Source organism: Vulpes vulpes, chromosome 4, assembly GCF_048418805.1.
Source record: "Vulpes vulpes isolate BD-2025 chromosome 4, VulVul3, whole genome shotgun sequence".
Classification (NCBI taxonomy): domain Eukaryota; kingdom Metazoa; phylum Chordata; class Mammalia; order Carnivora; family Canidae; genus Vulpes; species Vulpes vulpes.
Genome location: NC_132783.1, coordinates 2,214,980 through 2,239,679, shown reverse-complemented (window position 1 = coordinate 2,239,679; position 24,700 = coordinate 2,214,980). Strand labels below are relative to the sequence as shown.

The window sequence follows — 24,700 nt, the reverse complement described above, 5'->3', positions numbered from 1 at the left end:
ACTAAAAACAACATTCGGGGTAGAAGTTTGCCCCGAGACCCTTTTACTTTAACAGCATTAATAGACAGGAGCCTGATGCAATTGTCTCAGAACGCATCCTTTTTAACCAATGGAAATAAGTAACTCAAACTAGAACCATTGTTTAAGCCACAATTTACAGACAAGGAGTATAATATGCCAAAGACAGGACCATATCCACAGGGGACAAGGTTTGACTTGCAGGACAATCAAATCCATAGGAATTTATACCGTCTTCAAATAAGAAATTGGTTCTTGTGCAACCAAGGAAGTACACTGCTGCAGAGATGCGATAAACTTAACAATGGCAGATTAAGTTTCCCAATTTTTACAGGAAACAACGTTTCTATACAGCTTGTTATCTCTAAAGAAGTTTTCCCCTCAAAAAAAAAAGACACTGAAACAAAAAGTCAGTAGAAAGTCAAAGAAATCCTACACGTCTCACAACACACTTGAAATGTATATAGACCTGGACTAAAATACCAGCTTTGCTTTTGTCCATCTGTGACTTTGGGCAGGTTCCCAACTCACAGGGTCGTGAGAGGAGTCAAGTATGAAAGTCACCTAACGCGGCGCCTAGAGCCTTCTATGTCCAGGACGAGCGTCCGCTCTCTTCCCTCTAATACTTATTCAGTCCAGCCAAGATTTGCGGGGTTCTTCCAACGAACGAGGTGATAGATTTAACATAGAAGCCTGGAACCAGAAGAGGGGATTTGCCCAAAGGATGTTTGGGCTTATTCAGAAAAGGAGAGAATTCTCCTTAGGGGTCTCCCATGGGAAGAGAAGATGGGATACGCGGACAGTGCAGTGGCTGCTCAGAATGGCCTCATACCCCCCACCCCCACACACGGTGGCTGCACATGGGCTCCCCAGCTATCATCTGGTCATCTCACCTGAAGCTTTGTTGTCAGAGCTCTCGCTCCATGGCCCTAACCTCTGGGGGACCGGGGTCAGGCCTGCTGAATGGCCCTAAACTCATGAATCAACGCACAGTCCGACTCTGTCCATCGCTGAATTGGTGGACAACACGGTGGGGGCAGGGGGAGGGACTTGTGTCGCACCTACAGGCCTTTGAACTCTGCTGCCCTGTCACCTTGGCAACTGAACACAAGTGTCAGATGACCCTGGTTCCTTGCGGCTCAGGTGGTTCTCGCCTGGAGGACACACCGTGCAATAGCAGCCAACACTGTGACCTTGCGGAAGACTTGCTACCTGGTGCTGAGGTATCTTATTCAAATCGCCTCTTAGCTACAGAGAGGGGGCACGTCCTCTCGACCAGAAATTCCCATTCCCTGAAACAGATGGATAGATCTGGGGCTGAGGCTCACCCAGAAGCATAAGCCGGCGGATTGGATGCCGAGTGCCCCCCCTCACCCCAACCAATCAGTCCCCCTGTGTGACAGCACATCTCTTAGAAATATGGTGGTTACCAACTAGGCAAGCAAAGTAACGGGCTATTTCAGGATTATTGTTCCTTTAAAAAAAAAATGATGCCCCCCTTTCGTTAAGCAAATCTATCAATCAATCAATCAAGGGCCAGAGCTTGAGCTGTTTTCTTATTCAAATTGTTCTGGTGGCAAATGTGATGAAATGCAAACAGGAAACACAACAGAATATATTTGCATGAGTCAATGAACTGCAATGGTTTCAACAGAACAGTGACAGCAGGCAGTGTGTTCCAATATCCTAACCTACTCAAATTTCATTTTCACGTCAAAATATCACTTATTTTGAAACGCACAAAATGTACCTTCGTCATTATGTGCCACCTTTTCAAAGATTAAATATAAAAATAACGAGCAGGCTTATGGTCACGCTAGGGTTCCAAATGCTTCTAAGGCTCTAATTTGCCCTCCTAAAGAAAATGGTCCTTTTACCTACGATATATTTTTCACGGTAGGACTAAATCAAACACAAAAAAGTCTTCTTGAGTAATAAGCTAAGACATACTAAATATAGCATCTCACTAGAAAAGGGAGCACGCTGATTAGTTTCTGACAGCAGGAAACCAAATCACAAGAGTCGTTCCTTTTACCAAAGAGAGTAAGACTTTCTAATTTAAAAGAATCAAGTTTTAATTAGGTGAATGGTTTTTCGAGATGGTTGCAAAGGTCGACAGGATGAAAGATACTGAAGACTTTTTAATCTGCAGGACGTGGACTCCATGTAATAAAGCATCCCTTCGTGTATTTTCCGAGCATGACCCCATGAGAGCGACACTTACCTCTCCTGTGCAGGTTTACTCTTTGCAAAGTGAGCCTCGTAAAATGCTGACTATTTCCCTTAAATGCTTGGTATAAGGGCCAGGTACCTACCACCAGGTGAATGCATCAAGATGGTCATGATTTACCGGATTAACTAATATTGCCACAGGTGGGGAATCATTCAAGAGACCTGGGCTAGTTGCCAGGGCCAGGGGCTGGGGACCTAAAGCACCTTTACTCACAAAGCTCACAGTCCAGCAGAAGAGAATTAACCTCAATAAAACGGAATCCATTGCATATAATAAATGCATTTATAAAGGAAAGAAGAACCAAAAAATGATACAGTATATAATACGTCTTCTGTAAAAATAAACTATTAAATTGACAGGAATAATATCACCTAATTGCTCCAAACTCTATGCACACAGTTCTTAGGAGCTAAAGCGTAAAGGCGTGCAAACACGTGGGAGATTAAATTCATTCTAGAGCAAGCGTCAATGCTGCAAACAACAGCTATTTAATGAATTCCTCTTATTCAGACTTAAGAGAAAACTTCAGGTTTCTCTCATTGCCCCAAAGGTTACAATTTGGCATAGCTCGCTGATCATTTGTCACTTGCTATTTCCTTCATTGGGAAGGATCCTGACATCTTCCTGCCCCATTAGCTTTAGATTCTTCCGGAATGAAGTCGTGTGGACACAGAGGGACAGGTTCCGAAACCACACGGGGAGAGCCCAACCTCCAGCACTTCCCTGCGGGAACACTCAGGTTCCCTGCAAGTCTCAGGTCTACCAGATGCCCACCTCCCAGCAGACACACTGGGCAGCTCCGCGCAGCTACTTCTTTCCGATTTCTTGCTGTATTTCATAACGAATGACTCCAAAGGCCATGTCTGCTCCATTATCTGTAAAAAGCCCCCTTGGAGACCTCCAAAGCAAAGCGCCTCAGAACCGAGAGGCACTGGTTTGTAGGTACCGGGGAGGGGCATCTAGGTTTCCGCAGACACACGGCAGGATTGTAGGAGATCTCGGAAAATGATGACTGGCTTCCTGCTCCAGACCTCCCAACATTCCTGAGAGGAAGCCAGAAGAAAAAAAGCCTTTTCCAGTTGCTGAGAGTAATGAATAGAGAAAGAATGGTTCCGGGCACCCTCGAAGGAGGCATCTCAACAGGGGTCAAGCTCAGATCAGACCCTGGATGGATTCCCTTAGCACAGGCCCTGCTGTGGGCAGGATAAGAAACAAAGTTTTTAGGGGCACCTGGGGGGCTCCGTCGGGTAAGCACCTGCCTTCGGCTCGGGCCACGGTTCCGGGGACCAGGGATGGAGCTCCGGGTCCAGCTCCCTGCTCAGCGGGGCCTGCTTCTCCCTCTCCCCCCACCCCCACTCCTGCTCCCTCTCTCTCAAGTAAATAAATAAAATCTTACAAAAAAAAAAAAGAAGTGAAGTTTTTGATCACTCAAATTAAGGCTTACCTTCAGCATAAGGCAAATCCTGTATATGTAATAAGAGCCATTACTTCGTCCCTTAAGTGAGCAGTGCACCTGGCAACGATCGGGGGTGCACATCCCACCTTTCCCTTATCGGCCCTTATCGGCCTGTGTCTTCCACATACCGCCCGGAGGCCCCTATGTGCCAGGCTCCAGGACTACAGCAGTTAAGCCCAGAACCCTGTCCCTGTGGAGCTCACATTCCCTAAGGAAGGTGACAGTGGTCCAGTAAATCAATGAAATAATATAACAATTTCAAAAGCGGTAAACACTATGAAGGAACGGAAGGGGGAATAAAGGTGGAGAGAACGAGGAGCAGATAAAACCCACAAAACAAGGGCAGCTCGGTGGCCCAGCGGTTGAGCGCCGCCTTCAGCCCAGGCCGTGACCCCGGGGTCCCAGGATCGAGTCCCATGTCGGGCTCCCTGCGTGGAGCCTGCTTCTCCCTCGGTCTGTGTCTCTGCCTCTCTGTGTGTCTCTCATGAATAAATACATAAAATCTTAAAATAAAAAAAAGTTGGTTAAATAAGGGGAAACAGGTAAACGTCCAGCGGACGTTCCTGGCCGGGAGTCACCGCCCGTCACCCCAGACGGAGAGATGCAGCGCGGCCTGCGGTCTGCCGCCCAAGGTCGTCCCGGTGGCAGAGGAGGAGCCGGCCCGTGAGGACGGCAGGAGGGAAGGGGACGGAGGGGACACGGGCCACGCGGGGCCAGCCCTAGGGGACCGAGCACCCTGGCCCGGCTCCGGGCGGGCTGTGCAGGGCCTGAGGATGTGAGCGCAGGGTGCCAGCTGGGGCCGGGGCCCCCTCTGCCTGCTGTCGGGGAGCAGGCCGCGGGGCAGGCTCGGAGGCTGGGGACGCAGGTGGTGGCACCACGGCCCACGCTCCGATTGCCCTGGACAGTGACACAGCGATGGCCGGCGCCCCCGGTGGCCCGCCACCCCTGGGCCCTGCTGCCCCAGCCTCCGCCCGCCCTCCCTGCGGGACGCCGGGCCCCTGGCAGCTCCTCTGGCCCCGCAGATCCCAGGGGCCTCCCGTCACTCTCACCCAGCAGACGACTTGGCCTGTCTGTCGCCATGGCCACGGTGCCACGGTGCAGGCCTCCCTGGGCGAGTGACCTCAGGGTCAGACCCGGGCCGATCCCGGACCAGAACCCTCTCCCGCCCTCACCGTATGCTGCTTCCCTAAGTAGCTACTGACAACCGTGATGTGCCAAACGGGACACTTCGGAGTCCGCAAAAATACTGGCGCCAGAGGCCCACAATCAAGGTGATGGCCACTGAGCCCCGCAGTGAGATTTCGCCCAACGTGGTGAAGATGTCTAATCGCTTTGGACTCGGTATTGTGCTCTCTTTAGACTGTAGCAGAGGTTTGGGTGCTCTCCTGTCCCCGCTGTGTTTGCCATCTGTCCGCGTCCTCGCCGGTCTCGAAAATCTGGTGGTTATTAGTGAGTCACTAATTCGCGTCTTGCAACAACGCCCACTGCACACACGCTCACAGTTCTCATTATAATCCTGAACTCCACAAAGTTCTTATGTAGAGTTCGGATCTTATCGGAGGAAAAAAAAAATCAGCATTTCTTTACATTATTAAGAACTACGGGACCTAAGAACTCGAGGAGGACTTTGCACTCGCGCAGTGTGCTGGTGGCCAACCCTGGCTGCACATCAGGCTGCTCTGGCCAGGCCTCAGCCCTCAGGTCACACCAGAACCCAAGTGTCTGTGGTCTTTAAACCCCCCAGGTGCCTCTCCCGTGCAGCCCGCAGGGACACCGCCCTTCTAAACCGAGTCCCCCTCCAGGAGCCTCCTGCTCATCACTTTCAAACGCGAGAAAATGAGGCCCAGAGGGGTGAAGCCACTTGCCAACGGTAAAGCCAACGTGAGGCAGAGCCACAACCGGACCCTGCGTTTCCTAACACGCTGTTCAAGGTGCAGTGAACATGCCCGAGGCTCAGATGAAGCTCAGGGAACCGAGGGAGCTCCCCCAATTGCAATGCTGGGTGATCCTATTACCCAGGCTTCATTTCTTCTGCTTCTCCACTTTCTGGGGCTTGTTCCAGATGCCAAAGGGGTCGAGCTTGGAGCAAAGTCACCCAGAGAAGCTTTGCTAGGACCCCGCAGCAGCACCAACAGCTGACAGATGTTCTTTCCCCTTCAGTGGAGCCGTACCCGTGGGTGAGCCTGCCTCCGAGGCTGCGTCAGGGGGTTACCAAAAGCCCTGCTCTACAGCTACCCACGGAGAACCTCCGGCTAACCAGTCCCATATCCAAGAACTCGGTCTAAGAAAGTCATCACGGATATGCACCCATTTTTAGGGACATAAGGACGTCTACAGCAGCACGGTTTATGCAGGGGGAAAGTGGGGTCATTGCAGAAATGCCACGGAAACAAAGAAATTTCAAAATGTGCCCTTAAATTTAAAAAAAGCTATGAAACATATGCAATATATTCCCAATGTGGTAAAAGTAAATATGTATCCACATAATGAAAAAGAAGGGTTGGGTAGTTGGGTACTAGATGGTTTTTATTATCTTCCTTCTTTTGAAATGTTCCAATATTTTCAAGTTTTTCTGTAAGGCATATGTCTCTCATTTAAAAAAAAAAAAAATATATATATATATATATTTTTTTTTTCCCCTAAAGCAGCAGGACAATAAACACACGTACAGGACTGTATTTGGTTTACAACTTGTTTTTAATACCCTCTGCTCATGTCTTTTTCCCTGTAGACCAAGGACACGAACCAGGCACTTAACTTCCTGCCACATTCTACGTGAGGAATAAACATTTTAGTGCAAGACGCTAATTACAATCTCCTTGACTCCACCGACATAAGTCAAAAGCTAAGAAAAAAAAAAAAAAAGCTAAGAAAAATTTTAGCGTCATAGAATGGTTTTTCAGGACACTAGAAACTATAACATATTAAGGTGGTCCATCTTTCCAATCTCCAGGTGATTGAACAGCTCTTTTTTTTTTTTAATTTTTAATTTTTATTTTATTTATTTATTTATTTTTGAACAGCTCTTCACAGTATTCACGGAGCACCTTCCATGCACCCAGGGACCCTTCTAGGCTCTGGGAACTTTACGATGAATAAAATAATGTCTAAAGCCCCGTTTCTTAAAGCTCTTCTATTCTGGGGGGAGGAGACAGACAGTAAAGCATGTTGAGCAGAAGTAAGTGAAGCAGGGAGAGGGGTGGGGAGTGCTGGGGGTGGCGAGTGGGGGAGGGAGGCTGCTATTTTAAAGAGAGGAGCCAGGGAGTGCCTTAGTGGTGAGGTCACTTTAGAGAAGGGACCTGACACGGGCAGCCAGGCCTGTGGGTATCTGGGAGGAAGATCATTTCCAGCAGCTTTCTGGTAAATAAAGGGGAAAACATCTTTCCCATTCCACGATTCTTTGGGTCATTTGAAATTACATTCCTGATGTCGGGTTAGTCGGTTCACAGCTACAGAGTGTCCTGACGGATAGCTTCTGCAGAAGGTGGAGACCAGAAAAGAGACAAATTTGAGGAAAAAAAGGCATTTATGCCGATCAACACTTGGAGAAAGTCTCACATCTTTGCCTTTTCAATAGTGCTTTAGTGGACTATGGAAAAAGCCATCGATGATAGAGAGACAGCAGGTTGAACTGGTTTAAAAAAAAATGAAATATTTCCTGGACTTTAACCTCAAATATGTACCCACTGGAGCACCTGGGTGGCTCAGCCAGTGAGGCGTCTGCCTTTGGCGCCAGGTCATGATCCCAGAGTCCTGGGATGGAGCCCCCCACGTCAGGGCTGCTACTCAGTGGAAAGTCTGCTTCTCCCTCTACCCCTCCCTCCTGCTTGTGATATCTCTCTCATGCTCTCTGTCAAATAAGAATTAAAAAAAAAAAAAACATACTCATTGTATATCTTTGCCTGGAAAGGACATGAATGAGCCATACGTTTAATGCAAAATTATTTCTAATCTTTAACCTCTATTACTAAGTGTGCGAACACAGATTTCATATAAAAAAGGCTAACAATCTGATGCATAAGCTTCACTTTGATGACAAACGATGCTTACTGCTACTAAAAAAGTGTTCCTAAATACCACTCATAGGGACACCTGGGGGGCTCAGCGGTTGAGCGCCTGCCTCCGGCCCAGGGTGTGACCCCAGGGTCCTGGGATCGAGTCCCGTGGAGCCTGCTTCTCCCTCTGCCTGTGCCTCTGCCTCTCTCTGTGTCTCTCATGAATAAATACATTAAAAATCTTTTTTAAAAATCTAAAAAATGAAAAATAAATACCACTTATATATTATGGGACAGACAAAAAAAATTAAGATACAGAAATCAATTTCTTACAATGCTTTTGAAGTAAAGGAAATTAAACCTTTTCCTTCTTATAGAAAAAAGAAGTAGAAACACAATCATTAATAGTTTGATGTCAATCTGTCACGCACACTTATTAGCTTACTTTAGGTTAAACTGCCGAGGGGTTAATCCTTCAGCGTTTAAAATAAAAGGTCACGTTACACCTATAGGCAAGTTTGCCCTGGAACAAAACCACCGTAATTGCAGCTTCAAAAAGAACAATCGCACAGCACGAGGCAGCTTTTTTCCTCCGGGTTTTATATTACCCACAAAATCCTCAAGAGCAGAGATAATCCGAATAGGGTTTGAGTTCCATTTTAACTCAAATTCACTCTGAATTTCCATGATCAAATACATGCAATTCTGGCATCGCCTCATGCACCTGAAGTGAAGAGAGTCTCTAGGGTCTGCGAGATGGAGCATCTTTCTAGGGATAAACTGAGGGCTCCCAGGGGCTGTTAATATGTTAAATTCTTTATCGACTAGGTTTTATGTCTAGAAATGCAACAATAACGGTTATACTCCTTTTCAAAAATGGAGGCTGGTTTCTAGACAAATTAATGTTTCATCAGAAACACATTTGCTCCTTTCTAAAAAAAAAAAAAAACAAAAAAAACAAAACGGAGATAAAAAGTCCTAGGTTCTTTCTAAATCTTTCCAGATTCCGTGGTCATAAAATTCCTTCCTTTCTGAGAAGCCCGGGGATTTTTGAGGACAGAGCCCTCAGGAGAGAGGAGGGTGGATTTCTTACTGAAGACTGGAAGGTAGACGGTAGGATTCCTCCCAAATCCCCCAGATATGATTTCTAGGACCCGAGCCGAGTAAACAAGCAGACAATTTCTTGAAAGGCCCAGGCCATATTGAGTTTCACTGCCAAGAATGTTATCTAACACCGACACTGAATTATGGCTTTTAATAACAGAGTCTGGAATTCCTGGCTATTGGACGTCTGTCTGTCTGCCATCGGAGACACAGGTGACGAAGCCCGTTAGTGCCAAACAAATAAGTGCCTAAACGCTACGTGCAGAGGGTGAGACCGTTCGGCCTGGAAGACTAAGGAACAGCATAAATGACATTTTTCTCTTAAGACACATAGAGAAAAGCTAAGGGGGAAACTGAGGCTCTTAAAGGTTTCTTAGATACCCAGATGGGAGAAAGCCTGGGTGCTCAGGCTTCGGAAGGCCCGTGAGGCGTCAGCAATTCCACAACAGGCCTGCTCGGTTTCCACCTGAGCACAGGAGGAGGCTTCGGCCGCCACCTCTCCCCGCGCGGTTCCATCCTTGGGAACGTTTCCCTTCGCTCAACAGCTCTGCTTTCTAGAGCTTCTCCCCACTGACCCTGGTTTGTTGACTCCATAAAGCTGGGGCCACACATACTCTGGCCTTGGGGTTGAGACTCGGGCTGCATGAGGGGCGCGGGCCAGGAGCCAGGCGGAAGCGACGGAGACGCGGCCAAGCAGGGAGCACGTCGCCCAGAGGGCCGCCAAGCCACTGCTCTGCTCCGGCCGCCCGTTGCCCTGCTGTTGGCTTTCGTCATGATCATAGAAAAGCCAAAAAACCTGAATTTTAGTAGCGATATCTTGATTTTTGAATGCACGAGGAATAAGTGAGGGAGCTCACGCAGGGATCGACGAATCCAGACCTTTTAGAGAGAGAGAGAAAACGGAGACCCAGAGTAGAAGTGAGTGACCTAGAGCCGGTCACGAGGGGCCGCCTGGAGCAGGAGGAGGAGGCCCTCAGCGCGAGGTCCCCACGCTCCGCTGCAAAAATGCCGCCTGCGAGGCAGCAGTGCACTCACCTATGGGCTTGCTGACGCCTTCTGAACCAAGGATCAGCCTTTAGCTCACTTCCTGTGTCCGTTAGGTCATCGCAGTCCACCCCTAGTCTTGACAGTTGAAGGAAAGTTCAACTTGTCCAAAGCCTTACGAACAGCAGTTACGCGCACAGACTCGGGCGACGCTCCACGGAGGCCTGCACGGCCGGCTCCGTCACCTGCCACCCGCAGGCACCTCCCCGGGCCAGGGCTCAGCTCCGCGGCCGTGGAAGAGGGGCAATGCTACACCCACCTGAGCGCCGTCCTGAGAGCCAAGGGAGCTAATACACACAAGGTGTTGGCGTCACGCCGGACCCGGGGTAGGCATGAGGTGGCCAACGTCACCCCTTCCCAGAGACACAACTGCAATGTGCGAAAGAAGAGCACGCGACGCACCCGCTAAAGGGAGACGCAGGACAAACCACACGTGTCCTCGAAAATCAGAGGAGTCCCGGAAGAATCCGTTACAGCAGCCAGTCCCCTCATCGAGGTCAAGGCAGCGGTAGACCAGGAATCAAGCCTGCGGCCCCCGAGGCAGCACAACCGCACGGCAAAGGCTGAGCCCCACCGAGCAGGGGGCGCCAAGAGGCCTCCGGGTTGCTCCTCGGCCGCGGGCAAGTCCTGAAATACAAGGCCCGGCCCTGGGCCCTGGGCCGATCCCGCGGGCCGCGGCTTGCTCGCCTGGACGGCCGGGGCCCAGGCGCTGCGAGGCCTCCTGCGCCGCCGTCTTCTAAGGAAGGAGACAAGCGTGTCCCTCCTTCGACGGCGACCAGTCGACAGCAGGCTCCATCCACCTCCGGGCCTCGGGGTGGCACCTGCGCCGCCAGGGGACCCGAGCTGTCCCCGGCCCGCACCCGCCCCTGCCGCGCTGGGCTCCACGATAACTCAGCCAGCGGCGGGCGCAGGCCCCCAAAGGCGCCTCCCCTCGCCCCCCTCGACCCGCACAGGGGCCCGGAAAACCTCGGCCCGCGGGCCTTGGCTTTCATAATTGGAAGATTTTTCTCCGTTCATCTTTCTCTCTTCTGTAGGACAAGTACGTGGGTTCAAAGTCCAGGAAGGACAAGCGACAGCTGGCAAGGAGAAAAGGAACAAAGCGAAAACCAGAAAAAGAAATCAAGAGTATGTGAGAGTAACTGTCGGCAGGGAGCTGCAGGCTAAAGCCACAGTGAAGACGCCCCCCTTCCACAGCCAGGATGGCCAAAGTCAAAACCGTAGCAAGTGAGGGCCTGGGCGGCTCAGTGGGCTAGGCGGCTGCCTTCGGCTCAGGTCATGACCCCGGGGTCCTGGGATCGAGTCCTGCGTCGGGCTCCCTGCTCAGCGGGGAGGCTGCTGCTCTCCCTCCCTCTGCCCTTCCCCTGCTCACGCTCTCTCACAAAATCTAAAAAAATGTAACAAGCCTTGATGAGGACCTGGAGAAATGGAACCCCCTACAGGGCTGGCGCGAGTGTGAAGTGATGTAGGTGCCTTGGACAAGGACTGGCACTTCCTCCAAAGGTTACAACAGGAACCAGAAATTCCACTTTTTAAAAAAACAGAGATTTGAGAGAGGCGCCTGGGGGGCTCAGTGGTTGAGCGTCTGCCTTCAGCCCAGGGTATGATCTTGGCCAAACTCTGGCCAACGTGGTTGTTGAAGGGGGGTGTCTTCGTTGTGGCTTTAGTCTGCATCTCCCCGCAGCCTAAACGTGAATGTTCATGATGACAGCCTTATTCATTAACAAAAAAAGTGGGATTTTCCTAGAGGCCCATTAATTGGGGAATAAATGAAACATGGCATATATGTACAATAGCGTATTTGCAACAGAAAGGAACGTGGTACTGATACATGCCGTAGCACGGACAGACCTTGAAAACATTATAAGTGAAAAAAAGCCAGCCACACACAAGCACAGATTACATGAATTCACGTGCAGACTGTCCTCGACTTACCATGGCCTTACATTCCAATAAACCCACAAGTTAAAAATGCATTTAGGGGATCCCTGGGTGGCGCAGCGGTTTAGCGCCTGCCCTCAGCCCAGGGCGTGACCCCGGGGTCCTGGGATCGAGTCCCGCATCGTGCTCCCTGCATGGAGCCTCCTTCTCCCTCTGCCTGGGTCTCTGCCTCTCTCTGTGTGTCTCTCACAAATAAATAAAATATTTTTTTAAAAAAGGAAAAGAAAATGCACTTAATATACCTAACCTATGAACACCATAACTCAGACTAGCCTTCCTTAAACACGTTCAGAACTCTGAAGTCTACAGCTGGGCAAAATCATCTAACACAAAGCCTATTTTATAGTAATGCGCTGAGTATCTCGTAATTTACTGAATGCTGCCCTGCAAGGAAAAAAAATGCAGAATGATTATATGGGTACAGAATGGTTGTAAGCATATGGCTTGTGTATCTTCCTGGTGGAGTGGCTGGGACCCTCAGCTGGCTGCCCCTGCCGGGCATTGTGGAGCCTCAAGCTGCATATTGGTAGCCCAGGAAAATATTAAAAACAAAAAAAAATCAAAATCCCAAGTACAGTTTCTACCTAATGTGTATCACTTTGACATCACCATAGAGTCAAACCATCGTTACTTGGGGACCATCTGTAAATGAAATGTCCAAAATAGGTAAACATGCAGAAAGCAGATTAGTCACTGCCTAGGCCTAGGGGGCTGGGGAGGGATGAGGAGTCACTGCTAATGCACACAGGGTTTCCTTGGGCGCTTAGAGGTGAGGTTGTACAACTCTCAGTATGGCAAAGGCCGTGAAACTGCATACTTTAAACGTGTGAGCTGAAAACACAGATTCTCTCTCAATAAAGCAGTCGTAGCTTTTAGATTTTTTAAAACTAGCTACAAAGAAAAACTACTAGTGAACTCCAGGAGAATCCGTGTCTTTATTTTATTTTATTTTATTTTATTTTATTTTATTTTATTTATTGAATCCGTTTATTTATTTATTTATTGAATCCGTTTATTTACTTTATTTATTTATTTATTTATTGAATCCATGTCTTTGTGAATGAGAAATCATAATTGCACAAGTGGCAGAAACCCAAAATCATTCAAGAAAAAAGGAATCACAAAGTCTATATGGAAAAGGGAAGGGGAATCATTTTCTATTTAACTTAATTTCAAGGCAGGGGGTGTATCGGGGTCACGTCACCCAAAACACAGAAATATTACAGGACGGGTTGCATCGCTAAATTCTGACCTTCTCACCCGAAAGCTATCAGTTTCAGTTCAAAAAAAAAAAAAAAAAAGAGGATTTAGAGGAGAGGTGAGATTTAAGAACAAACAAGCAAGAAAAACACGCAAAGGTTGATGTCAGTTAGCTTTTTGGAGACTCCAAATTTAAAAGTTTACAAATGTAAGGATTCTCTGGTGTATTGCACACCACGTTCACAAAATAAGAATAAGGATTTGCATCTAAAATGTACACCATTTCCTAAGATGAATCTAGAAATAGGACTCAAATTTAACTAGAAAAAGTAGAGCCTTCAAGTTCTGGAGCTGAGGGTAACACACAGACGGGCGGACCAGCGCTGGGACCTCAGTGTTTAAAAATCAGAAGAGGGCGGCCCGGGGGCTCAGGGGTTTAGCGCTGCCTTTAGCCCAGGGCGTGACCTGGGGGTCCTGGGATCGAGTCCCCCGTCGGGCTCCCTGCATGGAGCCTGCTTCTCCCTCTGCCTGTGTCTCTGCCTCTCTCTCTCTCTGTCTCTCATGAATAAATCAAATCTTAAAAAAAATATTCAGGAGAAATATTTAAGAGTAAAGTGAAGCGTTTGCCAGCCCACCGGGTCATGTGTCTCCTTACAAGGAGACTTGAGCAGAAATCAGTGCAGTCCCCGACTAAAGTGAACGCAGCGTCCCGTAACATGGCCATATGTCACTATGATATGTCACACACACTGTGGAGGTGTCATGGCCCCTAGCAGATACAGTGTTAACACATTTTTGGAAAGAGAATAATAATAGAAAATTCCATTTACGTTTTTTAGCCTGTAACTTTCAGACTATCACCAAACCCTTTACTCCCACTGTGTCTTAAGCATCATCTGTATGGAAAACCAGCCTCCTGCCTTCTTTAAGAACAGGCAAGCCATTAATTGACCCCACGTGTTGGCCGTTCTGGAGGACCTTTTTCGACAGGAACTTTCTGTTCAGAGAAGCCAAGTCTAACATTTCATGCATATGCGCAGAGAAACATTTAAGGGATCCTGCAAATGAGCTAACAATCCGCTTGGTATTTACAGAACGGAAGGAGCCTCTTTCAAGACCCCTCAAGTCAAAGTTTAGATATTAAGTGTTTATCTAAAGATACTTCCCATGACCTAAAGTGCTCTCCCATTGTCCTCCAAATCCTCGAATAACAAAGTTTAAGTGGCGTTCCTATGACTCAACCTTGGGGTACAATCTTTTCCAGCACAAAACTGTTAAGTTCAAGAAAATAGAACGAGCGCTCCTGAATGCTGTATCATAGCTTTTCTACGCGAACTGCCTCTCCCTTTCATTAATTGAGGGGCTGTGTTTCCCTGGCCTGTGCGTGCAAAGCCCGGAGCTTCCCCCACTCCGCCTGTTTCTCTTAAGGCTGACAATTTCCTTGCGGAGGCCGCCGCCTTCTATCCTTCATTAACAGGTGATACAGCTCTCAGAAGGACAACTTGGCCCCAAGAACGCACCCCCCCCCCCCAACAACACAGCCAACGCTTGGTGTTCCCTTTCAGGAGCATAACTGTGTATTACAACCTTGCTTTTAAAGACAGTGACACTTTTGATTAGGCAACTCCAGTTAGAAGACGCATCTGTCATTTGTCCCCCTGCCCCCCTGGCGGGTGCGGGTGCCGCACCCCCACCCAGGAACCCCTCTGGGGCAGGAGGGCGCAGCACAAGGAGGCCAGTCTGCTGCTAAAAGTAGCTGCTTATGCTGACAAGCCTGCGGAGCATTTTTGTTTTTTGGTTCTTATCGGGGAAGCAGTGGCACGTGAGGCCTATGGCTGAAAAAATAGGAGTCTCGGGCAGTAATGTGCTCTAGCCCTGGCACCCTTCAAGCATTAATAATAATAATAATAATAATAATAATAATAATAATTTAAAAATAATAATAGTAATAATAAAAACACCCTTATTCTTTCTCCCCTGAAATCGCCCCATTCCCGCCGCGCAGAAGGCCTTCTGCGTACTTCACGATGCCCCAATCAGCAGAGGCTCCCCCCACACTGTCCAAGTGGGCATGACTTTAGGGGCTCGGCGCTCCTCGTGGCTGCGGCAGGTGCCGTCCTGCCCTCAGGCCCGCCTCCGCCAGCGACACGGAGCCCAGGACTCCACCACCCCGGTCAGGGCGCCCGCCCCGCAGCCGGCTCCGCTCGTCCCCGCAGGGCTGAGGGCTGACCCGGGGCGCGGGGCGGGGGGGGGGGGTGCGGCCCTGCCCCGGGCGGCCAGCGGGGAGCGCGTCCGGGCACACGCAGGTGCACCGCCTCCGGCTGCAGGCAGGTGCGCGCTCAGCAGCTCGGTCGGCGCGCGAGCCCGGACCCCGCCCCCCGACGGCACCTCCTGGACCCTCCGGACCGGTCGGCGCAGCCCCGCGACCCGCCGCGCGCTCCGCAACCCCCTGAGCCCAGCAGCCCTCTGCTCCGGGACCCCCCAGCAACCCTCTCTGCTCCCAGACCTCCCCCCAGCAGCCCTACCTGCTCCATCCCCCCCCAGCAGCCTTCTCCGCTCCGTCCCCCCAGCACCCCTCCCTGCCCCGTCCCCCCAGCACCCCTCTCTGCCCCGTCCCCCCAGCACCCCTCTCTGCTCCGTCCCCCCAGCACCCTCTCTGCTCGGTCCCCCCAGCACCCTCTCCCTGCCCCGTCCCCCCAGCACCCTCTCTGCTCGGTCCCTCAGCACCCCTCTCCGCTCCCGGACCCCCCGCAGCACCCTCCCTGCCCCGTCCCCCCAGCACCCTCTCTGCTCGGTCCCCCCAGCACCCCTCTCTGCTCGGTCCCCCAGCACCCCTCTCTGCTCGGTCCCCCAGCACCCCTCTCTGCTCGGTCCCCCCAGCACCCTCTCTGCCCCGTCCCCCCAGCACCCTGTCTGCTCGGTCTCCCCAGCACCCCTCTCTGCTCGGTCCCCCCAGCACCCTCTCTGCTCGGTCCCCCAGCACCCTCTCTGCTCGGTCCCCCAGCACCCCTCTCCGCTCCCGGACCCCCCGCAGCACCCTCCCTGCCCCGTCCCCCCAGGTCCCCTCTCCGCTCCGGGCCCCCCGCCCCCGGGAACGCGGGGCGGCGGCACTAACGGGTCCAGGGCCCCGAGAGCGCGTCCCCGTCCCCCCGCTGCCCGCGCCGGCCGCGCTCCGCCGGGCGCCTACCTGCGTGGGACATGGTGACGGTGTCGTTGGCGCCGGAGCCCACGTTGAAGATGACCACGGCCGAGGCGTTCTGCAGGGAGGCGGTGCGGATCTTGTCGCGGTACGTGCAGTTGCCCTTGGGGATCAGCGCGATCCAGCGGCGGCCGCGGCCCGGGGCGGCGAACCTGGTGGCGGGGTCGCAGGCCAGGCGGTCGTGCGCGGCGCTCGCCATCACCACCTGGCCGCGCGCGTCCTGCTTGGGCGAGTGCTCCCCGTAGCGCCCGCACTCGGACCGCTCGCTGCGCAGCTCGGGCCCCGGCGCGGGCTCGGGCTCGGCGTACGTGATGTTCACGAAGGCGGTGTACCACTCCTCCCTCTCGGCCGCCGTGAGCTCCAGGCTCAGCAGATGCACGGAACAAAGGGACAGCAGCCATGTTGACAGCGCCAGGCGGCGGCACGCCCGCACCACCGACCGCGCCATCGCCGCCGCCGCCCGCCGCCGCCGCCCGCCGCCCGCCGCCCGCTCCGGCCTCCGCGCCCGCCGCCCGCCGCTCCGGCCTCCGCCGCGCCCCGCCCCCCCGCCCGCCCCCTCCCGGCCCCTCCCCCTCGCTCCGCGCTCCTCCTCCGCCTCCTCCCCCCGGCGCTCCTCCCCCTGGTCCTCCCCCCGGCGCTCCGCCCCCTGATCCTCCCCCTAGTACTCCTCCTCCTCCCCCCGGTCCTCCCCTCCCCTACCCCCCCCCGCGCTCCTCCTCCGCCTCCTCCCCCCGGAGCTCCCCCTCCGCCTCCTCCCCCCGGCGCTCCTCCCCCTGGTCCGCCCCCTAGTGCTCCTCCTCCTCCCCCCGGTCCTCCCCTCCCCTACCCCCCCCCGCGCTCCTCCTCCACCTCCTCCCCCCGGAGCTCCCCCTCCGCCTCCTCCCCCCGGCGCTCCTCCCCCTGGTCCGCCCCCTAGTGCTCCTCCTCCTCCCCCCGGTCCTCCCCGCCCCTCCCCCTACGCCCCTGGACCTCCCCACCCCTCCCCCTGGCGCTCCTCCCCCTCCCCCGGTTCTCCTCCCCCCTCCCCAGGTCCTCCTCCCCCTCCTCCTCCCCCTCCCCCTCCTCCCCCTGGCGCTCCTCCCTCTGGTCCTCCCCCTGGTGCTCCTCCTCCTCCTCCTCCCCCTGATCCCCCTCCCCCTCCTCCCCCTGGTGCTCCTCCTCCTCCCCCTGATCCCCCTCCTCCCCCTGGTGCTCCTCCTCCTCCCCCTGATCCCCCCTCCCCTCCTCCCCCTGGTGCTTCTCCTCCTGCCCCTGATCCCCCTCCCCCTCCTTCCCCTAGTGCTCCTCCCCCTCCCCCGGTCCGCCTCCCCCTCCTCCCCCCCCTCCCCCTCGCACTCCCGGGTTCCGAGCGCGGGTCAGCCCGGGCTGAGCGCAGCAGAGCTGCCCCGGCGCCGGGGGCGCGCGGGCGGGGGGCGCGCGGGGAGCGGGCGGGGGCTCCGGGAGCGGGTCCCGCCGCGGCCGCGCACCGTGGGCCCCTCGCCTGCCGTGGCCGGGCGGCCGCGCCGGGACGCACTTGCGGGAGGCGGCCCGGGCCGGGGCAGGCGGAGGGCGCGGACCGAGAGGAGCGCGAGGTCCGTGCGTGTCCGTGTGCGAGTGTGTGTGTGCGATGTGCGCGCGCAGGGAGGAGCCTGGAGAGATGTCGGGGATCCCGGGCCGGCTCGCCGCGCTCCCCCGGGCTCTCCTGCGGGGCGGCAGCGACCTCTGCCGGGTCGCGGGTCCCGGCTCACCTCCGCTTGCACCACGTGCGGGCGGGAGGGGACGCGGCCCGACCTCGGAGCGCGGGCGACTCCCTGCGCCTCAGATGGAGCCGAGGGCGCGCGTAGCGGGCGCAGCCTCCCCCGGGCGGGAGGGACGCGCTGAGCTCCGACTGCAGGACGCGGGGCCCAGGCCGCGGCCCCAGGGCCTCCCCGAGCGCACCCGAGGGACGCGCTGAGCTCGGACTGCAGGACGCGGGGCCCAGGCCGCGGCCCCAGGGCCTCCCCGAGCGCACCCGAGGGACGCGCTGAGCTCGGACTGCAGGACGCGGGGCCCAGGCCGCGGCCCCAGGGCCTCCCCGAGCGCACCTGAGGGACGCGCTGAGCTCCCACTGCAGGACGCGGGGACCAGGCCGCAGACCCAGGGCCTCCCCGAGCGCACCCGAGGGACGCTCTGAGCTCCGACTGCAGGACGCGGGGCCCAGGCCGCGGCCCCAGGGCCTCCCCGAGCGCACCTGAGGGACGCGCTGAGCTCCCACTGCAGGACGCGGGGCCCAGGCCGCGGCCCCAGGGCCTCCCCGAGCGCACCCGAGGGACGCGCTGAGCTCGGACTGCAGGACGCGGGGCCCAGGCCGCGGCCCCAGGGCCTCCCCGAGCGCACCTGAGGGACGCGCTGAGCTCCCACTGCAGGACGCGGGGACCAGGCCGCAGACCCAGGGCCTCCCCGAGCGCACCCGAGGGACGCTCTGAGCTCCGACTGCAGGACGAGGGGCCCAGGCCGCGGACCCAGGGCCTCCCCGAGCGCACCCGAGGGACGCGCTGAGCTCCCACTGCAGGACGCGGGGACCAGGCCGCGGACCCAGGGCCTCCCCGAGCGCACCCGAGGGACGCTCTGAGCTCCGACTGCAGGACGCGGGGCCCAGGCCGCGGCCCCAGGGCCTCCCCGAGCGCACCTGAGGGACGCGCTGAGCTCCCACTGCAGGACGCGGGGACCAGGCCGCAGACCCAGGGCCTCCCCGAGCGCACCCGAGGGACGCTCTGAGCTCCGACTGCAGGACGCGGGGCCCAGGCCGCGGCCCCAGGGCCTCCCCGAGCGCACCTGAGGGACGCGCTGAGCTCCCACTGCAGGACGCGGGGCCCAGGCCGCGGCCCCAGGGCCTCCCCGAGCGCACCCGAGGGACGCGCTGAGCTCGGACTGCAGGACGCGGGGCCCAGGCCGCGGCCCCAGGGCCTCCCCGAGCGCACCTGAGGGACGCGCTGAGCTCCCACTGCAGGACGCGGGGACCAGGCCGCAGACCCAGGGCCTCCCCGAGCGCACCCGAGGGACGCTCTGAGCTCCGACTGCAGGACGAGGGGCCCAGGCCGCGGACCCAGGGCCTCCCCGAGCGCACCCGAGGGACGCGCTGAGCTCCCACTGCAGGACGCGGGGACCAGGCCGCGGACCCAGGGCCTCCCCGAGCGCACCTGAGGGACGCGCTGAGCTCGGGCTGCAGGACGCCAGGCTCAGGTCCCGGCCAGCGGCACCAGGGCCTTCCCGAGTGCACCTGCGGGGTCAGCGCTGAGCTCCGACTGTGCCACGCGGGATTCATGCCACTGCCAGCGGCCCCAAGGCCTTCCCGAGCGCACCTGCAGTGCCCAGGGCAGCTACAGCCCATCCAGGAGGGGGTCTCAGCAGCACACAGGGTGGGGGGCACTCCAGCTGCCGGCGCCACCGGAGTATGATCCACTGCACCTGAGCTACAGCACACTCCTGGGGTGGGGGGTGGGGGTTGCTGCCCGTGCTGGGCTGGGGGCCACTGCTTTGGGGTATTGGGTCCTGGCACTCCAAGAGGCTTTCTCATCCCTCATCTGGAAGCAGACATGTGATGTTTGTTTCCTTCTAGAACAGATGTTTTTTTCTATAAGAAAAGAAACCGAGTGAGCTGCTTTCCCACTGCGTTTATTCGCGTCGTCATGCCTGGCAGTGTCAACAGGCAAGTGACGTTTCTCTGCGTTTCCCTCTATAGGGTGTTCCCGGGTTGGAGACCCGTAGTGCAGCGCCCGTAGAGCGGCCTTCCCCAAGCCGACACAGCCCCTTACCCACTTAAATGCTTAGACGCTGCTGCCCTCCACACCGACGGATTCCTGGGCTTGAGAGAAGTGCCATGGAAGGGCTCGGAGAGAACTCGTGGGACGGTTCTCAGTCACTCTCACCTGGCATTCTTTCAGAGGACCCGGACTCAGTGCTGCAGACAAAAGGCCACATTCCCCTAAGATCTTAGTATGTTTACAGCTTTCTGTCACCCACAGCCTCCCCCACCCACCCACCCAGCACAGCTTCTCTTTTCCAAGCAGCCGCACAAACAGCTGGTGGCTGGTGGGGGGGGAGAACAAGGAGCCCCCGCTTTACCCAAATTAGAAGCTGGCACAAGAAGAACTACTTAGGAGAGTTGGTCTCTATGGTTTTTGATGTGCTGGTTTTATGTGTTTTCCTGACTTACTTATTTTAGGAAATAGGCTTCTAGGCAATCGGGACAGTGCTTTTTATATAGTACCTAGTGGTACAGGGAGGCAGCCGCGGAGCCTGCCTGGCTGCTGGTCCCCGAGCCACCAGAGATCTGAGGGGAGAGTCCATTGGCTGAAAACCCCCAGCTAGGCTCTGTACAGATGCCTTGGCAAACCAAGGTGGTTCCCCAAACCTCTCTGTCTCTTAGCACTTTTTCTCCAGCCACAACACTTGGGGAATCTTTGTCCTTAAGAATGCATGACTGCCAGGGCCCCTGGTTAAGCAGCAGACTTCAGCTCGGGTCGTGATCCCGGGGTCCTGGGATCCAGCGTTGGGCTCCCTGCTCCGCGGGGAGTCTGCTTGTCCCTCTCCCTCTGCCCCTACCTCCGCTCATGCGCGCACTCTCTCTCTCTCTCAAGTAAATCAAATATTTGGAAAGAAAAGAATACATGACTACTGCTTATCCTTTTTTTCCCTTAGAAAAGTAGGAAGCTAACGAAGCAACAGGGTCATGGAGCAGCATCCCGGCTGGGAAGTAGATTAATTACAGGGACGTTATGCAAATAAGTAAAATACTGAAGGGAATGGGAGCCGGGTTTCTTAGTGTTGGAAAAAATGTACAAATATGGAAAGAAAGAGAGTTCCGAAGAACCTGAGATGTTGGATTCGTTTAGAAATGGGTGTGAAATCACATATACACCATAAATCTTTTCGTTCAGAGGCTAGAGGCAATGGATCCCTCAAGTGGCCAGAAGGCCTTGGTTTCTAAGTACCATCTTCCAGTGAAAGGAACCAGGGCGCAGGCTGGGGAAACCCCAGTAAGCCCGGAACCTCTTATGTGACAGTGCTCACAGCACGATGGACAACATGCCCAAAGGACCGTGAGCCAGCTGGATGGAGCTCCCAGCGGCCGAATCTGGAACAATCTGAGTGTCAAAATAAATAATGATAGTAACTTATTACAACCTGTTGGATAAAATGGGAGTCCACGAATCTGTGCTAATATAAATGAATAAATAAATAACGATAGAATGGATAAATGGAGGAGGAGGGACAGCTCCCCTTATCGCAGAATTCAGACGAATAAGATCAATGAAAATAGACAGTCCCGATTCAGCAGCGCTCACTGAGTCCGTCAGGAGTCCTCGGTGGGTGCTAAGGCGGGTGGCCGGTACCGCAGACGCCAGCCTGGTCCTGAAGCACCTCCTGGAGATTACTTCGTGATTCCAAGGGGGGAACGGTGAGCTTCTCGGAGAGAACGGAGAGAACGCTGGAGGACGCCCCTGGGCCAGATGAACGAGGGGAGCATCAGCAGCAGGTGCAGCGAACCACGTCCTGTGCCTCGAGGCAAGAGCGCAGCGTCATTTGTTGCCATGGGGCGCCTGGCCTGAATCTGGACACGGGGGCACGCGGGGTGGACCCAGGGTGAGAGGCAGCCTGCAGGAGCACAGGCTGGAACATGTAGAACAACTCTTAAGCTCCGGAGACACAGAAAGACAGAAGAACTAATCAATCCCAGTCGAAAGAGACTCAGAGACAGGACAACTAAACGCAACAAATGATCCTAGATTAGCTCCTGCGAATAATAAACTACTCCTGATAAATAAGAAAATAATGAATAGAAAGGAAGGGCAGGCAGTTGGCAAAAGTCGAATGCATTCAGTGGATTGGGTGGTAGTGCCTCCCGGTGCCGATGTCCTGACTTGGACACGCGCGTTGTGGCTGTGAGAAGACGGTCTCCGCGGGAGGACGCGCCCTCCGAGGACCTAGGAGCGGTGAGGCCGTCATCTGTCTGCGGTTTGCTCTTATGCGGTTCAAAAGAAAAATAAAGTTCAAAATTTTAAAAAAAGGGGTGGGGATGGTAACCTGTCTGTAAGGTCTTGGTTTCCAGTAGCTGCTATTGCAGAGAAGCTGGAACCTAATTTTCGATAAAAAGTCGAAAGTCCACGTTGCGGTGGGGGGGGGGGGGCAGTGGTTGGGAAACCCGCTTCCAGCTTCGTGCTAACGACGCCCTCCTCTCCAGGGCATTACCGACCCGCTGAGCTGGCCCCCGCCAGGGAGGCAGACAGGTGAGGCTGCTGCTCTCGCGGAGTTCACGCTCTGCGCTGGAAGAAACCCATTCTGTTAAATTGTAGATTATGGGGCACCTGGGGGGCTCAGGCAGTTCAGCACCTGCCTTTGGCCCAGGTCAGGTCGTGACCCCAGGGTCCTGGAGTCATCGGGCTCCCTGCTCGGTGGGGGTCCGCGACTCCCTCTCCCTCTGCCCTTCTCCTCCTTGCGCGCTCGCTCTCTCTCTCTCTGGCTTGGGCTCTCTCTCAAATAAATAAAATATCAAAAAAATAAAATTTAGATTATAGGTAATTAGGTAATGACAAGTGCGAGGAAGAAAATGCCAGGGTCAAAACAGGCTGAGCTCTTCCCTATAAGGTGTTATTTCACATCAGGCTCAGCAGCTCTGACACCGTGATCTCTGAGCACAACCGTCGCAGGAAGGGACCCGTGGTTGTGCCAGGAGGAGGGAGGCATGAACACCAGGCCCCGAGGCGCGGTTGTACTTCGTGGGCTCAAAGGAGAGCAAGGAAACCCCGGGAGGTTGGAGAGGAGCGGGACACGGAGAAACAGGGGAGGCCAGACAGCCCGGCAGCCCGTCCTACGGAGCCTTGGAGTCCGAGCCAAGGACACCTTGGGGTCTATGCTGAGTGGGGGGAAGAGCCTCTGGCGGGTTCTGAGCAGGGACGTGGCATAACGTGACGGGTCCATCCTGGCTGGATCGGCGCAGGCGAGGAAGCACGGAGAACAAGAGGGAGCTAGGGCCATAATTCAGCAAGCTGAGGACGGTGAACGAGGGGAGGAGTGATCGGATCCCCAATATATTTTGCAGATGGAATAAACAATATTCTCTAGCACATTTGACATGCAGAATGACGCGGCGTCTGGGTGGCTCGGGAGATTCAGCGGCTGACTCTTGATTTCAGCTCAGGTCACCATGTGGGGACACGGGATGGAGCCCCGCTTAGGGCTGTGCATTCGCTGGGCAGTCCGCTTGGGATCTTCTCTCTCTCTCTCTCTCCCTCTGCACCTGCACCCCTCAAATAAATACATCGTAAAAAATTAGAAATAAAAAAAATAAAATAAACGTGGTATGAAAAAAAACAGATTTCAGAAGGACTCTACAGGTGGAAGCCAGAGCAACTGGCCGAATGGACTTGTCATTTTCTGCGATGAGAAGAGCTGTCAGAGGAAGTGGTTGAGGCCAGAATCAAGAGCTTTGAACAGGAGGTTCGGGGTACCGGGAGGCGTCCAAATGGCAATTTCAGCTGGTTTGCTCAGCTTAGAACCCCGGACGGAAGACTGGATCCAGGCGCGCGAGCGGTTCTCAAGTTCCTGACATGGGCAGGATGGCTACGCTGCTTTTCCAAAGGTTGGCCTCATGCGATCTTCCAGGCCCAGAGTCACGCGAGCTCCCCAAGTCCTGAAACGTCACCAGAAGATGCTGCGCGGTGAGTCCCAACCAGAAGGGGGGCCTCTGCCCACGAGCCGCGCCGCCCAGGTCGAGGGGACGTCCGGGGTCAGGAGGGGCACGGCTGGCTTTCGTCAAGGGTACGGGCACATCGAACTTAAACGCGTGTCCGAGTCAGAAGCGAAGGCAGCGTCAGCGCAGAGTGGCCTGGCCCGTTCCTCCACGTGTCAGCAGGTAGGACGTCCCTTAGGAGCTCTCAGCCTTGACGCTGCCTTTGCGTGTTGTCCTTCACGTGCCCCGCGCGTTCACAAGGAGCTCCCCCCTGGACCTCAGGAAAGCGGTTCTCTACCCCCGGCCTGGGCCCCAAACTCACAATTCCCAGATTAAGAGTCTCATGCCCTCCGAGCCAGCCGCGGGCCCTTCGATTGTAGACTTTTTAAAAAGGAAGTTAAGCATTTGAAAATACAGTTCCTCCTACATGAACATATTTTCATGATTTAATGAGGTTTAATGTGGGGAAGTTTCTTTATTCCTGAGAGACCCAGAGAGAGAGGCAGAGACACAGGCAGATGGAGAAGCAGGCTCCCTGTGGGGACCGGATGCGGGACTCGATCCTGGGACCCTGGGGTCACATCCTAGGCCCAAGGCAGACGCTCCACCACGGACCCTCCCCGCCCGGGGCGTCCCACAATTTTCTCTTTAAAAGTGGAGTGGTGGCCCCGGTGGCCCAATGGTTTAGCACCGCCTTCAGCCCAAGGTGTGATCCTGGGGTCCCGGGATCGAGTCCCACATCGGGCTCCCCACATGGAGCCTGCTTCTCCCTCTGCCTGTGTCTCTGCATCTCTCTGTCTGTCATAAATAAATAAATAAATAA

At 55.0% G+C, this 24,700-nt stretch overlaps 1 protein-coding gene across 3 annotated transcripts in view; it reads right to left on the bottom strand.

The window, feature by feature from the left end:
- The window catches only part of RNF150 (ring finger protein 150), a 245,485-nt gene extending 228,786 nt beyond the window's left edge, over positions 1 to 16,699 (bottom strand). The window contains exon 1 of one of the 3 annotated variants that reach the window (XM_072755193.1): positions 16,176 to 16,699. In XM_072755193.1, coding sequence (XP_072611294.1) covers positions 16,176 to 16,635 — 460 coding nt within the window. In that variant the 5' untranslated portion in view covers positions 16,636 to 16,699. The remainder of the gene's footprint in view (positions 1 to 16,175) is intronic. The other 2 variants (XM_072755194.1, XM_026018483.2) reach the window with 2 other exon arrangements.
- Between the last annotated feature and the right edge of the window lie 8,001 nt (positions 16,700 to 24,700).